Here is a 15,234-nt window from a genome sequence, read left to right as displayed (position 1 = left end):
TAGCTTACATTTGATTTACCCATTACAATAGTCCCTGCTATCATAAAAACACACTTATATGTAGGTTTAAAATTCCACGAAAGACACATTTAATGTCCAACAACAAATATTTTAGCAAAATTTATATTTTACTTTATGTATATTATTGGGCTATTATTCTATTGCGCTCCGTCTGTTTAGTGTGCATGCGCGCAGAAGCAATCGTTCACTCACGTAAGCCTCGCCCACTCCTGACAGCAAAATGGATATGTTTGCATGACTTTCTAACATTTACAGATGGAAAAATATACCTGTGACATGTTAGTTATGCACTGAGGAAGACACAACGTCTCAAATGCATTAAACAGCACAGATATATTCGCTGTTTGTCATGGTGGATCGATTTGATCCATGGTCGACATTAAGGTCTGCTTAAGAATAAGCGTGCACAAATTAGTGAGGGAATGTGAATTTAATTTGTCGTTAATGGAACCGCTTTAGCCCCTATTGATTTGTTAGGTTATTTCAAGTCAGGTTTTGGATTTGAATCCCTGCTTTTCTTCGGGTCTCCATAGTGTTGTGATGCGTCATATTCACGCAGCAGCAGCGGTGATGAGAGAGCGCGCTTGAGAAACTGTTTAGAGAGGAGAAATCAATGTACTTATAAAATATTGATCACAGATTATTGGTCACTTTCTAAATAATAAAAATATAGCGCACCCACTAGTAATTATACATAAATAAATCGTTTTTTACCGATGCAACTATGTTAGAAACGATGCATCGCGATATAAATGACAACTTGTAACCGATGCACTTTTTAAACCGATGCACCAAGCGAATCGGGGAATCTTCCCATCCCTAGTACCTATAGAGTAGTACAGCATCCTTCATTCATATCTCCAAAAAGTCTTTAGTTTTATCATATTTATAAAAGAAAGATACAGCTTTACGATTCTCTCGGAAAACAGCCAGCTCCTGGAGGTGTGTCGTGGGCGGAGCTAAAGATTGACGAGCACTTGCGCCGATTGCCAACAAAACACAGACATTTGATGCCGTTTCACTTACCGTCTGCAGTTCTGAATCATGACTGGGATCTTTTATCGCTGGGACCGCTCCATCTTTCAGTATCAAACCATGTGCAAATACAGCCGAACTGGGCCTTGTTTATAAAACGTTTGTCAACAAACACGCTTGTGAAACTGTGCCCACTGTTTACATAACGTTGGGTTCTTTAGAAAGCTGAACAAAGTTATCTTTCCCTTACAACCAAAAACACACTTCTTTGGAGGCATTCTTCCCGAGCGAGTCCCGTGCAGCGCTGCTGAATGAAGCGCATTGATTGGCGCGCTCTTGCTCTCTCTGGTCAATGTGTGCGCAGGCGCGCTCTTGCTCTCTCTGGTCAATGTGTGCGCAGGCGCGCTCTTGCTCTCTCTGGTCAATGTGTGCGCAGGCGCGCTCTTCCGGGAGAAATGCCCATATAAGGAGTTCCACCCTCGTTTACGTCATGAAGAGCCACGATCGAAAAAAACTCTCCGAAACTTGTAGGAACCCGAAAGTAAGATTTTTGGCACAGAAATACTCCGTCATATGTCCAAATTGTTTTTTGAAATTTTATCATGAGTATCCAACTCTTTAACAGCGTAAACAACTCTGAATGCACGAAACAGCATTGCACCCCCCCCCCCCCCTTAAATGTTTTGGAGACAAAACCCTTGTTTGAAATTTTCTAAAAGGTTTGAAATGTCTTGAAGTTTGAAGGTTTGTGTGCCTTACAATCAATCAATAGATTGAAAGCTAAAACAATTGTGTTAGGAGTTATGGTAGGCTACATTTATTAAAACAGATTGTTTTTATTTTATTTTTTTGAGGGGGTGGATATTTTAATTATTTATTTGGTATTTTGTGATCATTTTGTTGGGAGTTGGGGTATTTTTTGGTCTATTTTGGGATCATTTTTAGTTTTTTCATATTTTTCCGTTTGGATTGAAAATGCATCTGTTTTCATATAGGCTATCTATTTTCGTATATGCTTTCTATAGAGGATGTGATGACAAACAGTTACCTTTGTCTATTTTTAAGTAGCCTATGTGCGATGAGTATATGACAGATTGGAGGTTTGGATAGGGAGACGTTCACATTGTTTTGCTATGGTTTATGCGCGAGTAGAGGTGTGATAACTTCATATGATGAGCCACCGCAAGCGTGTGCTGACATCTCCGCTCTCCTGCTGGATCTTCAGCACACACGGAAGAAGCGGGACAACACGGCGGTAAACGCCAAACAATGTCCTGGAGACCGCAATTGTAGATATGAACGGCGATCCAGATCCACTGAGTCCAGTCCTGTGCGCTCTGTTTTAGCAGTGCTGTGAGGACGGCTTATTACAGCGCGGCTCTATTTCTACAGGATCAGCAAATGCTCTCTGTATAGGTATGCGATATCAAGTGTTAGGCTTATTTTTATACTTCTGTCAGTTCTGCAGGTTTTCGTGAGGAAAGAAGTATGTATGACAGAGCAGAATTGATATTGAATTTGACCTGAAAGTCCTGCGCATTGATGCGTTTTGGATAGGAGTTTGATCACACGGGCATCTCAAAGGTAGGCAAAATATAATATTTGCATGTGGAGTCTTGAATATATCGCATGCTGCTTAAATACAAAATGTGAAGTAATCATATAGGACCGTTTTCACGGAGGAGTTACGCGTAATTACCTCTTTCTTCAGATCAGTCATATTTTTATAATGCAAATGATCGTTTAACACATGAGGACTCTGATCAACTCTCTTGAACATACAGTAGGCCTATAGGAAACCGTCAGTGCTAATGTAACACGGGGTGTTGTGTTGCTCTTGTGCTCAAACGAGCGCAGGGTGGTGCGCGCAAACTGCCGTGACATTACCGCCATGAGATGTAGCCTAGGCTACGGACTGCGGAGTTAAATGACTCGGCTTCAGTCACAAAAGCATCGTCTGCTTGTTTAAAAGATAAATGTGTACTAAATATGATCTGTAAATGAGTACAATGACGTTAAAAACGTGCCTGGTGAATACTTTTGGAGCTTGTTGGTCAATTGAAAGCGCACACGCGCGCATGACAGGCTGACCACTGTCTCCACAACAGCTGTGTTTTCACGCATTTCCTGAACTTCATTTATTTAAGGTCGAGATTGCAAAAAGAATTGCAATTTGAATTCAATGCACTGGGATTAATTGTAATTAATATCGTTGCAAGTGTGCTTTTGTAGTTTTAAAATGTCTTAGGAGTTTGAAATTGAAGTTTGGTTAGACTTTGCTATCAGATAGGTAGAAACATAACTCGAACATAATTTTCATTAGAACTGGGGTACAATTATTGGAAAAAGTAAATGTTTGTTTATTTTGTGATTTTTATTCATTTTTAGTTTGTTTTTTTCTGTGAGAAAATGCAAAAAAGAAGCGTAAGAGTGATCACATGTGACCTGTAAGCCAACCATATAATGGCTCTTTTGTTATCCCTTTCATCATTTTATCTGCAATCCCATAGAAGCACAGTCATTCATAGTTTCATGAAATGAGTCACACCTGTTAGGAAACTGCACATGAGTTAACTTATAAAACAGCTATTTTTGGATATCAGACTTTAATTATAGCTCATTCCAAAATGAATGTCATTCTGAATATGTTTATGACAATTAGCAGAAAGCAGTCAATTTTTTAGATAATGAGATGTTTCTACATAGTAGCAGTGTATTCAGTGTATTGTCCTCCACAATGCACTGAATGCACAATCTGCATTTTTAAAACCATTTTTAACCTGAGGAGGTGCTCTGATTGCCCAGGTTTGCTCAGCCTGTATTTTTGTTTTTCTGTGATTAGAATTTGGTTAGGCAGAATATTTGTGAGTATGTGGTTGTCCTGAGAATATATTTTTTCAGTCAAATCTGTTATAAAATCAAATTTTATAGATACACCTCACTGTCATTAGTGCAATTGGTTTGATGACTGTTTTGAATATTTGAGAGCAGATCCTAATAAAAATAAAAATGTAATGGATTCTTTGCTTGTTAATTCTGAGTTAGACCAAAGTAGAGTAGATATTTTCAATGTTCTTCAGTGCTCATTCTTCTGTTTGATAATAAAAATGTGTTAATCTCCGAGATCAGGAAGAAGATCGTACCATTGGTGTTTTGATGGTTGACTGTCAAGTTTGACAATAACTCTCTCTGTTAAAGGGGTCATATGATGCGATTTTCCTTTCTCTTTGGAGTGTTACAAGCTCTTGGTGCATAAAGAAGATCTGTAAAGTTGCAAAGACTAAAGTCTCAAATCCAAAGAGATATTCTTTATTAAAAAGTTCAGAGTCAACCACACCTGCCTAAAAAACGACTCATTCTAACACGTCCCCACATGTCTACGTCACTGTGTGGGAAGATTTGCATAACGCCGCCCAAATGTTCACACAAAGAAAGAAGGCAAAACTTTTATTCTCGCTGTAGTATTGTTGTTGTTGCCGCCGCCGCCATGTCGTGAAGGCGCTGTTTGTTTCCTTGTGAAAGCAAAACTACTTTTGCCAAAAGAGGACGATATCCCACAATGCACTGAATGCACAATCTGCATTTTTAAAACCATTTTTAACCTGAGGAGGTGCTCTGATTGCCCAGGTTTGCTCAGCCTGTATTTTTGTTTTTCTGTGATTAGAATTTGGTTAGGCAGAATATTTGTGAGTATGTGGTTGTCCTGAGAATATATTTTTTCAGTCAAATCTGTTATAAAATCAAATTTTATAGATACACCTCACTGTCATTAGTGCAATTGGTTTGATGACTGTTTTGAATATTTGAGAGCAGATCCTAATAAAAATAAAAATGTAAGGATTCTTTGCTTGTTAATTCTGAGTTAGACCAAAGTAGAGTAGATATTTTCAATGTTCTTCAGTGCTCATTCTTCTGTTTGATAATAAAAATGTGTTAATCTCTGAGATCAGGAAGAAGATCGTACCATTGGTGTTTTGATGGTTGACTGTCAAGTTTGACAATAACTCTCTCTGTTAAAGGGGTCATATGATGCGATTTTCCTTTCTCTTTGGAGTGTTACAAGCTCTTGGTGCATAAAGAAGATCTGTAAAGTTGCAAAGACTAAAGTCTCAAATCCAAAGAGATATTCTTTATTAAAAAGTTCAGAGTCAACCACACCTGCCTAAAAAACGACTCATTCTAACACGTCCCCACATGTCTACGTCACTGTGTGGGAAGATTTGCATAACGCCGCCCAAATGTTCACACAAAGAAAGAAGGCAAAACTTTTATTCTCGCTGTAGTATTGTTGTTGTTGCCGCCGCCGCCATGTCGTGAAGGCGCTGTTTGTTTCCTTGTGAAAGCAAAACTACTTTTGCCAAAAGAGGACGATATCCGCTTCGTCATGCGAGGAGCTGATCCGTGCTGGTCGCTGAGGAAATACAACAACTTTGCGCTGTGGATCGCCGGATCGGCATGCAACAAATTCCTCGTTTATAATGGGTTATAAACTCTCGTCGCTCCGGCCAGACAGGGCATCACAGTATGGTGAGGGGCGTAACATTTCAGTCACACGCTTAGGTATTCGGCCAATCACAACGCACTGGATAGCTGGCCAATCAGAGCACACCTCGCTTTTTCAGACCGATGAGCTTTGTAAAAATCCACGCTTTTCAGAAAGGCGGGGCATAGAGGAGAAATAATAATGTACAGTATGTGGAAAATAATGTATTTTTTAACCTTAAACTGTATAAACACATTTCATTACACCAAATAATGTTATTTTTAGCAGCATCATATGACCCCTTTAAACAAACCAAAAGCTGATGTGTTTTTGTGTCAGTTTGTTCTCTGCATTGTCTACCAAACAGAGCAGTCTGTTGAGGGCTTGTCTGAGCACAGCGCCTCATTTACGCTTTCCAGCAACATTGTTCACTTCTTCTCAGAAAATAATAAATAACCTCAGGCCTTCAGAGGAGCAGCATGGTTCATTTCCACATTGTGAAATGTCTTATTTTTTTAACTTAACTTTAACGGAGTTAAATGATGGTACACATCATATTCTCCAGAGTTCCACAGAATTGTCTAATATGTATGATTAGACTGTTATAAACACAGAGATATCGGAATGCCATAAAAGAAAAAGCATTCACACTTCCTGACACTCCTCTGCGAGTCTGAACAGGACTCATCCCGTTCCTCAACTGTTACTCAGTTGTGGTTTGATTAAAGCCTTTCTGACAGTTAGATCTTTGTGTATTTAAGTGCTGGTTGATCTGTTCATTTCGTTCTAAATTGAAAATTTAAATGTTAAACAGTGTCCTGAAAAAAATCATGTATTTCAATTGTACCTCATATAAATAAGTTATAACTAAATGAGCTCACCTAAAATTAAATTTAATTTTCATACAAAATATGCGGGTTGCAATGCAATCTAATTAATTAATCAGGTTGCAATGTAATCTAATTAATCTGTTGGTTCATTTGGGCTGGAACTGATGTGCTAATTGTTCTCTGTTTATCTATGGTTCATCATTATGTTGCTCAGTTTAGTGAGTCAGCACACTGGCTTCTGTGAAGCATGTACATGTGTACTACCATCTGCGTGTTTGCCATGCATGCTCATAGAATATCTCATGAAACCTCTGCTTCTTCTGCAGAATACATAAGAATATATTTTGAGGAACAATTAGGCCCAAAAAAACATTGGTGACCATTGACTTACAATGTATGAGCAAAATAAACAGTGAGACATTTCTCAATATATAAATGTTCTTTTATGTTATAGAAGAAAGAAAGACAGATTTGGTAAACATGAGGGTTAGTAAATGATGACAGAATATTCAGTTTTGGGTGGGACTGTCCCTTTAATGATAAATAGTACTCAATGATATTATCTAACTTATCATAATGGCATCTTTTCAAGAAGTAATCTCTCAAGTTTCCTCTTTTTGTATCACTTTATTTGCTAAATTTGTCAGAGTTATCTAAAGATGTCAACGCTGTTGCCATGATTTTGTATAAAAATAGCAATTTGTTACCATTTAAAAACATTGCTTGTCTATAAAGTTCAAAATCTTCCAGAAATGTACTTTATGAATCACATGATCAAACTGGAATAAACATGTTTAACTGAATGAACTACATACTATGTTGATGCGATCTGTTAGGCAAGACACAAAACAGTCAGTTGGCACATCTAGGATCAGTATAATTTGACGGAAATGATGTCTAAACACACTGTAGTATATTCAATGGAACATTTCAGAACTTCTCTGATTTTTGCTGGGTCACTTATGCAACAGTGAGGTGGCTTTTCCCACACTTGAGATTGAAACACTGGCCTTTGTTTTTGCTCCGAGTGTGCGCTAGTTAAACTCACTTTGATAAAAGTCAAGGTTGAAGGAAATGCACACAGCGGCATGTTGTTAACAGAACCAGCCCCAGAAGTATGATTTAATGCTGAAGGTATGTGTTAGGAGTCATGCTCTAGAGCCCCTGATGTATTGTCACACACATACATACAGGTCTTACGGTCTGTTAAAGTTTTCAGCACACAAACATACACAGTAAAACAGTCACTCAAATGTTCCTATTAAACTGCTGCTGAACCTTTATAAGTTTTGACAGCCAAGTCCATTATCAGCAGACACACAGAGACATGATATAGTCATCATATTTGTGCAAGGCAAGTCAAACGTGCCAAGACTAACAAACCCTGATTATTTGCTCCGACTCTTTCCAAATTATAGTTTGTTTATTATCTCTCACTTCTTATTAAATTTTGTAAATTTTGTAAAAAATCCTGTTGTCTTCCCTTTTCTTAGTGAATCCCACTTTTAACTTTGACCTAAAAAAAATGTGTTATACTGTATAAGTGCCACTTAATTCAAATGAGGTTTTTCACTTTGAAGGTTGGCTCAGTTCATAAAAAGCAAGCAAACAAAAAGAGATGGTAACACTTTAGGGAACACATATTCACTATTAACTAAGAGTTTTCCCTCAATAAGCTCCTAATTTGCTGCTTATTAATAGTTAGTAAGGTAGTTGTTAAGTTTAGGTATTGAGTCAGTTAAGGGATCTAGAACATGGACATAAAGAATAAGGCATTAATATGTGCTTATTAGTACTAATAAACAGACAATATGCTAATAAGAAACTAGTTAATAGTGAGTATTGGACCTTAAAATAAAGTGTTACCAAAGAGATATTTAAAATGTATATAGTAATAATAGATAAATGTAATCAATTTTGAAATATTACAATTTAAAATAACTGTTTTCTTTTTTTAATGTATTTTAAAATGTAGTTAATTGATGGCAAAACTGAATTTTCAGCAGCCACTACTCAAGTCTTCATTGTCACATGATCCTTCAAAAATCTAATTATTACTGTCAACAGTTGAGCTGCTTAATATTTTTGTGAAAACCCTGTTTGTTTCCAATTTGCTTTCTAACATTATGAATGACTTCCTTTTCACTTTGGATCAATTTAATGTCAATGTGGATCAATGTAGTGGATCAATTTTGAGTTATATTATATACCACAGTGTATGTGCTAAAAGCTCTCTCTGTTTCTCCCAAACTGCAGGCATACTGGATTTTCAGCATCTAAAACGATGGCAGGATTGTTGTCCTGATAGGAATACTGTCCTTCTGGATGTGGCCTTCAAATGTTTATATGAAAAGACACTCTGAGCCAATGAAGAATTTTCCACAAGAAAGGAACAAAAAAGCATCCTGACTTTGTCCAATTGGATTGGTTTTGAATGCTAAGTGCGTTGTGATTTTTGTCTCTCCTTTACGTGTACAGTCCATTTATTTTATTTCACCTCTCCTTTCTTCCATTCACCCTGCTGCAAGGCCTGTCTCTCTGTTGTTCGGGAGGACGTGGTGGGTCCGACATGTCTGCCAAAGCCCCCATATACCTTAAACGTCGAAGCCGCAAAGGAAAGAAGGAAAAGTTGCGTGACCTGCTTTCGTCGGACATGATCAGTCCTCCGCTGGGAGACTTCAGACACACCATCCACATTGGCAGTGGCGGGGGCACAGACGATCTTTTCGGTGACCTGTCGTTCCTACAAGGTAAATTTCACCTGTTACCAGGCCAAGAAGGTCACCAGGGGTCATTCCAACTAAGTCGCACAGCGAGTGTAAGCAGTCACCCGCCGGCCTGCGAGAGCTCGCCGCTTTTGAAAAATGCCTTGTCACTTCCTATCATTGGAGGGGTGCAGGCGCTCACCCTTCCGGCCCCCTCGGCCACAGCTCCTCTGTCTTCAACAGCCACGGCGGCCACTCAGGTCCCAACAGCACTGTCAACGACCCAATCACCCCCAACATCTCCATCTCTCGCTCCACCTCCCAAACCTCCCAGACTGCACCTGGAAGAGAGGAGCGTGTCACGGCATACATCACTGCCTGCATCTCCGAACCGCTCTCCACTTCATTTGCACACATACGAACAAAGTCCAGATCCTGAGGAAAATGAGAAGTGTGTGAAGGATGGAGATGAGGAGGAAAAGCCGTATCTGTCTAACGCTGGCTCTATGCTTTCCCTCCATCTGGACTTGGGGCCATCGATCCTAGAGGATGTGCTTCAGATCATGGACAACCAGAGAACAGGGACATTCAGTGGGGGACTTACACCCAGTGGACGACAAGAGATATATACCTGAAAGTGAACAAGAGATCCGAGTCAAAGCTTGATGGTACATAAATGGACATAAACCAATGTTTTTTCTTCATATATTAAAACAGTTTGCCCTCTGAGAAAACTCATTTACCTGTTGTACAGTTGCATTTTCTTGGGAATTTTGACGTTTTATGCTCATCATACATATAATCTTTGGAAAAGACCTTTGGAAGCTCTAGGTTTGGGGCCAATTCAAACTGAATGTTCTATCGTTGGATTTCTCTGGGTTCAAATGGAATTCATTTCTCTTCATTTTGGACTACAAGTAATACACCAATTCTGGCTACTCTTAGATACATTTTGAAACATCTGAAAGCATTTAAGCAAGCACATGTAAAACTACCTGCATTGTGTATGTACTATTACAGAGCAACACTAGAGGAAAAGAAAAACGGACATTTTTCTCTTTCAAAGCAGCAATGACATCATCTCCCCCTCTGTGTTGTTGCAATTTGTGTAATCGGGTAAAAATGTGCTGCTCCTCCCTAATGATCTGGACACACACACGCATGCCAGGAGGCCTCTGTATCTACACCCTGGGATTGTAACTTTCTCTTTTTGTTGGGAGTAGTTTTCATTGTTCCGAAACAGAAAGCCAAAGGCTGTTTTTTCACGGAGCAGAATATGGAATGTTTTCCTTTCATAAAATACCCTCTTTTTTTATTTTTTACTGTGTTTGGTTGTTGTTGAGGTGTCTGCAATCCCTCAGGCTTTGACAGATGATCACTTTTCTTTGGCAGCAGTGTTTTTTCTTTCTCTGACTTGAGTGGTGGGCCTTAAGGAAGGGTTTGTGTTATCTTGGTATCCCCCATGTAACTCACCCCGCATGGGTTAATAATGCTCTGTGCTTCCTGTTCACAGATTAAGACCTATTAGTATTAGTATTATTTTGTCAGATTATAATTTCAAATAAATAACTTGTAACCTTTTTTATTAATTTACCACAAAGTGTATCAAACCGTCAACAAGGAGAGCTTAAAAGGGCAAACATTAGCAGAAACAGTCATATTGCAATCAACTTTATATGCTGCTACCTTTGCACTGTAACAGCAATAACAAAATCTACTGTATTGATTTATTTTACACTCATCAGTTCTCATATTTAAAAAAAAAAAAAACTATTTGAGATTTGAAACATTCTCATTTTTTTCCTCTTCTCAAAAGCTTTGTTTTAAGTAGCAATGGTTTCTGAGAGTATTAAGATTCTTGGTTCCTTATTTATTTTTCTTTGTTCTTACAAGCGAATTGTCTTACAGTTTCATCCTTACATTGTGAATTCATTCTAAAGCTGAATCTATATCCAAAATCACAGTTCTGTGCACTTTCATTTTCATTTCATTTTTTTATATACATCTTATCTAAAAGCAGATTAAATGCACAGACAGATTAAATCATATGGTATACCTTTCTGTTTGGCTATGTACTTATTTTTGTAAGAATAAGAACTAATTTCATTACACTAAATATTATCATACTGAACAGGGATCTAAGTGTTAGACATAGAATAAATAGATTTTATCACTAATCATAACTCTTAGTGTTTATTTTGAATTTTCTTAAACTACATAAACCAGAAATTTGTGACCTAAAAGTTCTCATAGCCACTTTACTGCTCAAATGATTTGAAAGAGGCAATAGACAATGATAAATATGAAAATATCTTCACATTTAAAAAAAAAAAATTAGTTGAGGACAACATATATAGCTCATATAAGCCATTTTATTTAATTAAGGGTGATCAGGGTTACTGAGGATCTTATGATTTGTATCACTGAAGCAACAAAACAACAACAACAACAACAAAAAAACAGTAAATAAAAGCACAATATATTTCAAAGTTCAGACCAACAATAAACAATTTGGTAAATATAGATGGGTATGTGTAAGTATAAATAGGCAGATGCATTGCTAAAAAAACGCATGTTAATAAGAATAAAATACTTTTCTGCTCCACCACAGCAAAATACTGTGATCATTTATGCTGTTTAATATTAACACTATTTTCAGTTTGTGAAAAATACAGACTTGGGTTATTACTGGATTTTAGATTCAACAGAAAATGTGATGTTCTTACGTTATTGACATGACTTATTTCACAAATACATTCCTGACAAAGACTTTTACCATAAAAATGCATAATGTTTTTAGACTGAAGGGAAAACAGCTGCATCTCTGTGAGGAATATTATAGCATTGCTGCCTTATCAATAAAAGTGAATCATTAATGCCTTTGACTACATGTTAACCGTGTCATGTGCCTCTACAGCACTTGTTCAGATCTGCACCAGGAGACATTTTTGCCCACGTGTTGGTTTTTATTGGGCTTTATTTTGTCAGATTCTGTACTAGATGTTAAGTGGATGTTTGCTGCTGCTGCTGCTGTACACACTACAATAGATTTACAGGATAAGACATAGAGACAGAAACATAATGGTGAATAAATGCTGATTTCTGATCCAACAGTCTGACTGTGAAATCTCTCTCTCTTTTATTTGCTCATATAGGTAAACACAAAAGCAGTCAAACATTGCATGCTTTATGTGGATTTTTTGTGATACAATACAGATTTGTACTGACTTACCTTGTCCTGTGTTAATGCAAAAGAATTCCCTAGCTAAGACTGAAATTATTATGGGTGTAAAAAGAGCAGAACTGCAGGTCAGTGCATGAATGACTGTTATTGCTGCTCTTACCTTTGACACATTTTTTTCATCGCAGGTCTTAGCATGCATGCCTTTATTACTTCTGTCTGTTTTGAATACAAGCAATGTCTTGAATTTGCTATTTTGAACGTATACCTTGTTGCTGAAACCCATGCTTGTGGTTGTGTGTGTGTGTGAGGCCCTTTAAGAGTCTGAGATTGTGTCTCTGTACTTTGCTTATTTGCAGTAGCTCCTCTATTTTCTGAACAGGCTCTGGGATTCTTTCCAACTGGCTTTATTAACACAGAGTAGCCCAAGTCCCTGACCTTACGATCACAATACCATGGGAACACCAGCGAGAAAGAGAGGTGGGAGCAGTTGGAAAGTGTAGGAGGAAAGGAGTATGGAAGGAAAGGGGTTGAGGGAAGGTGAACGAGGGCCAGGATGAAGGAAAAGAGGAAGTGAAGATTTGCAGAAGAGCAGATATTTTTGGTATCAAAAAGAAGACCGTAGAAAACAATCCAGAAATCATTTATTGTCAAAACACGTTGCACTTTCATACACATTTCATTAAAAATAAAGAGGGTGAGGCTCCTACAATCAACTCAGATCAACAAAAGGAGATCATCATAACCAGCTGATCTGCATTCTGATAGTGATTGTTATAAATCTTAACGTGTCACAGCATATACTGGTTTAGTTCTGGTTTAGCTGGCTGCTGTTTTCACATAATAGTTTTTGGGCAATCCTCTGTTTTGCTAGTGAGCCATGCTCTATAGCAAATCCATATTTAAAGAAATAGTTCACCCAAAGAGGAAAATTCTGTCATAATTTACTCACCCTCCAAAACTGTATGACTTCCTTTCTACTGTTGAACACAAAAGAAGATATTTCAGTCTTTTCTTTCTCCAGGCAATTAAATTCAACATGGACCAATGTTCTTTGAATCCTATTGGCTTTCATTGTATGGACAAAAACAGTTCTTTATACACATCCCAGCTAATAAAAATGTATTCCAAGAACATTTTGGTAATGTTTCCATTAAGTTATGTCTGGCATAATGGTGAGTAAATGAGAATGCTCATCAGACCTAGATACAGTTGCCTTTTTCCTTAGCCTGTTCCCGAAACTTGCATTTAAAAATAAAAATGAATCATGGCTGAACCTTAAAATTCATAGTTTTCGATGTATAGGGTGTGTGTATGTACACCATGTGTGTGTGATTTATCTGTCTTAATAAGTGGGAAAAACAGCCCTTATATCACAGACTTGCTCTAATGTATTCCTCCTCACTCCCATACTAAGATAATGTAACAGATAATAACCACCCAGGCAGCATCTGAGAACACACGCTACACATATAAAAACATTTCCATGGAATATTCTGACAGTGCTCTGAGGAAGGGAGGATACCGAAAAGTATTCACCATGTGCTCTGCTACTTCAGTGCAGCCTTTGTGAGCGTGTCAAAGGCTTTGCTCTGTGTGCGGCTACTATTCACAACCTGTCAGTTGTTATTGAGAAAGACCAATAAAGGAGAGAAAGCTAAAGAAAAAGGAGAGAACAGATGAGGAGGTTTGGAGAGGTTGAATAAAAAGTTGTTTGTTTTGTGATAGCCTATATCTTTTTAGGAAAAGTCAATATAAAAATGGTCTACACAAGAAATATTTACATGAATATAGCATCCCTTTACGAAAAAAGCTATGCTTGTGCGTTGTGTCTGTGTTCAGCTGAGAACAATTTCCACAACATTGACATTAAACTAGGACTAATCAGATTGTGTTTACAATAGCCTTTTCTATATGTTCTCCAGACCTTTTCAGCACTCTAAACAAAAACTAAAGCCAGCTGCTGAGGCCCCCAGACCAGCATATCAATCAGAGAACCAGATAATATCCATTACAAGAGGAAGAAGGGGTCGAGATTTCCTAGTTTTTGGTGAATTCAGACTGTTCTTGTGTTTCACCTCACAATTACAAATTTGATTTATATTTATTTAATTTATCCTAAAATTTAAACTGAACTCATCACTTGCATCTTTTGTGACCCTGACCATTAAGCAAAAAAGCTGTTGAGACGTCATGGTTTTGTCAGATTGACAACTAGCGCCACCTCGTGTCCATTCGTGAACAGTACAACGCAAGGAGTTTGACTTGGTTTTATCTGTTTACAAGTGAGTTTATTATATTATACATTATATATATAATTATATTTTATACAAAATATATATACAAAATATAATATTTTTTGTAATTTGCAATACAGCTTAGTAAACAAATGATAATTACAATAGGCTAGTAACCTATAAGTCGAGCTTATTTACTTATACACACATAGTTAAATACTTATATACACATAGTTAAATATATTAACAATAATCTGGAAGGTGTTTTTTTTTCAACACATTAACGTGAATAAGAATTTGGTCTGTAAAATTTGGTCAGTTTCATTAAAAGTAGGCCTAGTCGATATGACTCGTGCACTAGGCCTATTTAAGTCTTCTGAAGGCATATAAATATAGACGGAAATTGCATTCGTTGTTCGCTGAAAATCTTACATCCACCCTTTGCCTATTGTTGGGATCCAGCGATGTCCGATTCATGAGTCATCCGAGTTTAATCTTTTCAATTGATCTAGTGCACAAAACCCATTTAGGCCTATGTTTTGTACGGACACGAATCGGACAGACCTTGTTGTGTTTAACTCACTGACTCAACTTGTTCTGAGGGGAATAAACAGTGATTTCAATTTCAATTTCTTTCTGAAACAACGCTTCAGAAGATATATCACGAAATAGTTTGAACCACTTTTATACTTTTTGCGTCCTTTTGGCAACCAGCACGGTATTTAAACTTAATGTTTTTGTGTTTCACAAAAAGCAAGTCGTAAGGGTTTAGAAAGACAACAAATCTCTTTTGTTGGATGCA

General features: G+C 37.4%; 1 protein-coding gene across 5 annotated transcripts in view; it reads left to right on the top strand.

Annotated features, from left to right (window-relative positions):
- Positions 1-10,746, top strand: part of LOC107548458 (cdc42 effector protein 2-like) — a 15,983-nt gene extending 5,237 nt beyond the window's left edge. Inside the window, exons 1-3 of one of the 5 annotated variants that reach the window (XM_016229139.1) lie at positions 1,966-2,412; positions 8,566-8,750; positions 8,838-10,746. In XM_016229139.1, coding sequence (XP_016084625.1) covers positions 8,744-8,750; positions 8,838-9,649 — 819 coding nt within the window. In that variant the 5' untranslated portion in view covers positions 1,966-2,412; positions 8,566-8,743 and the 3' untranslated portion in view covers positions 9,650-10,746. Of the gene's footprint in view, positions 1-1,964; positions 2,581-8,565 lie in introns of those variants that run through there. The other 4 variants (XM_016229137.1, XM_016229138.1, XM_016229141.1 and 1 more) reach the window with 4 other exon arrangements.
- The last annotated feature ends 4,488 nt before the right edge of the window (positions 10,747-15,234 follow it).

Source organism: Sinocyclocheilus grahami, unplaced genomic scaffold (assembly GCF_001515645.1).
Source record: "Sinocyclocheilus grahami isolate Dianchi unplaced genomic scaffold, SAMN03320097.WGS_v1.1 scaffold348.1, whole genome shotgun sequence".
Taxonomy (NCBI): Eukaryota; Metazoa; Chordata; class Actinopteri; order Cypriniformes; family Cyprinidae; genus Sinocyclocheilus; species Sinocyclocheilus grahami.
Note: the sequence above shows the minus strand (reverse complement) of the source record. Positions and strands in the feature narration are given on the sequence as shown.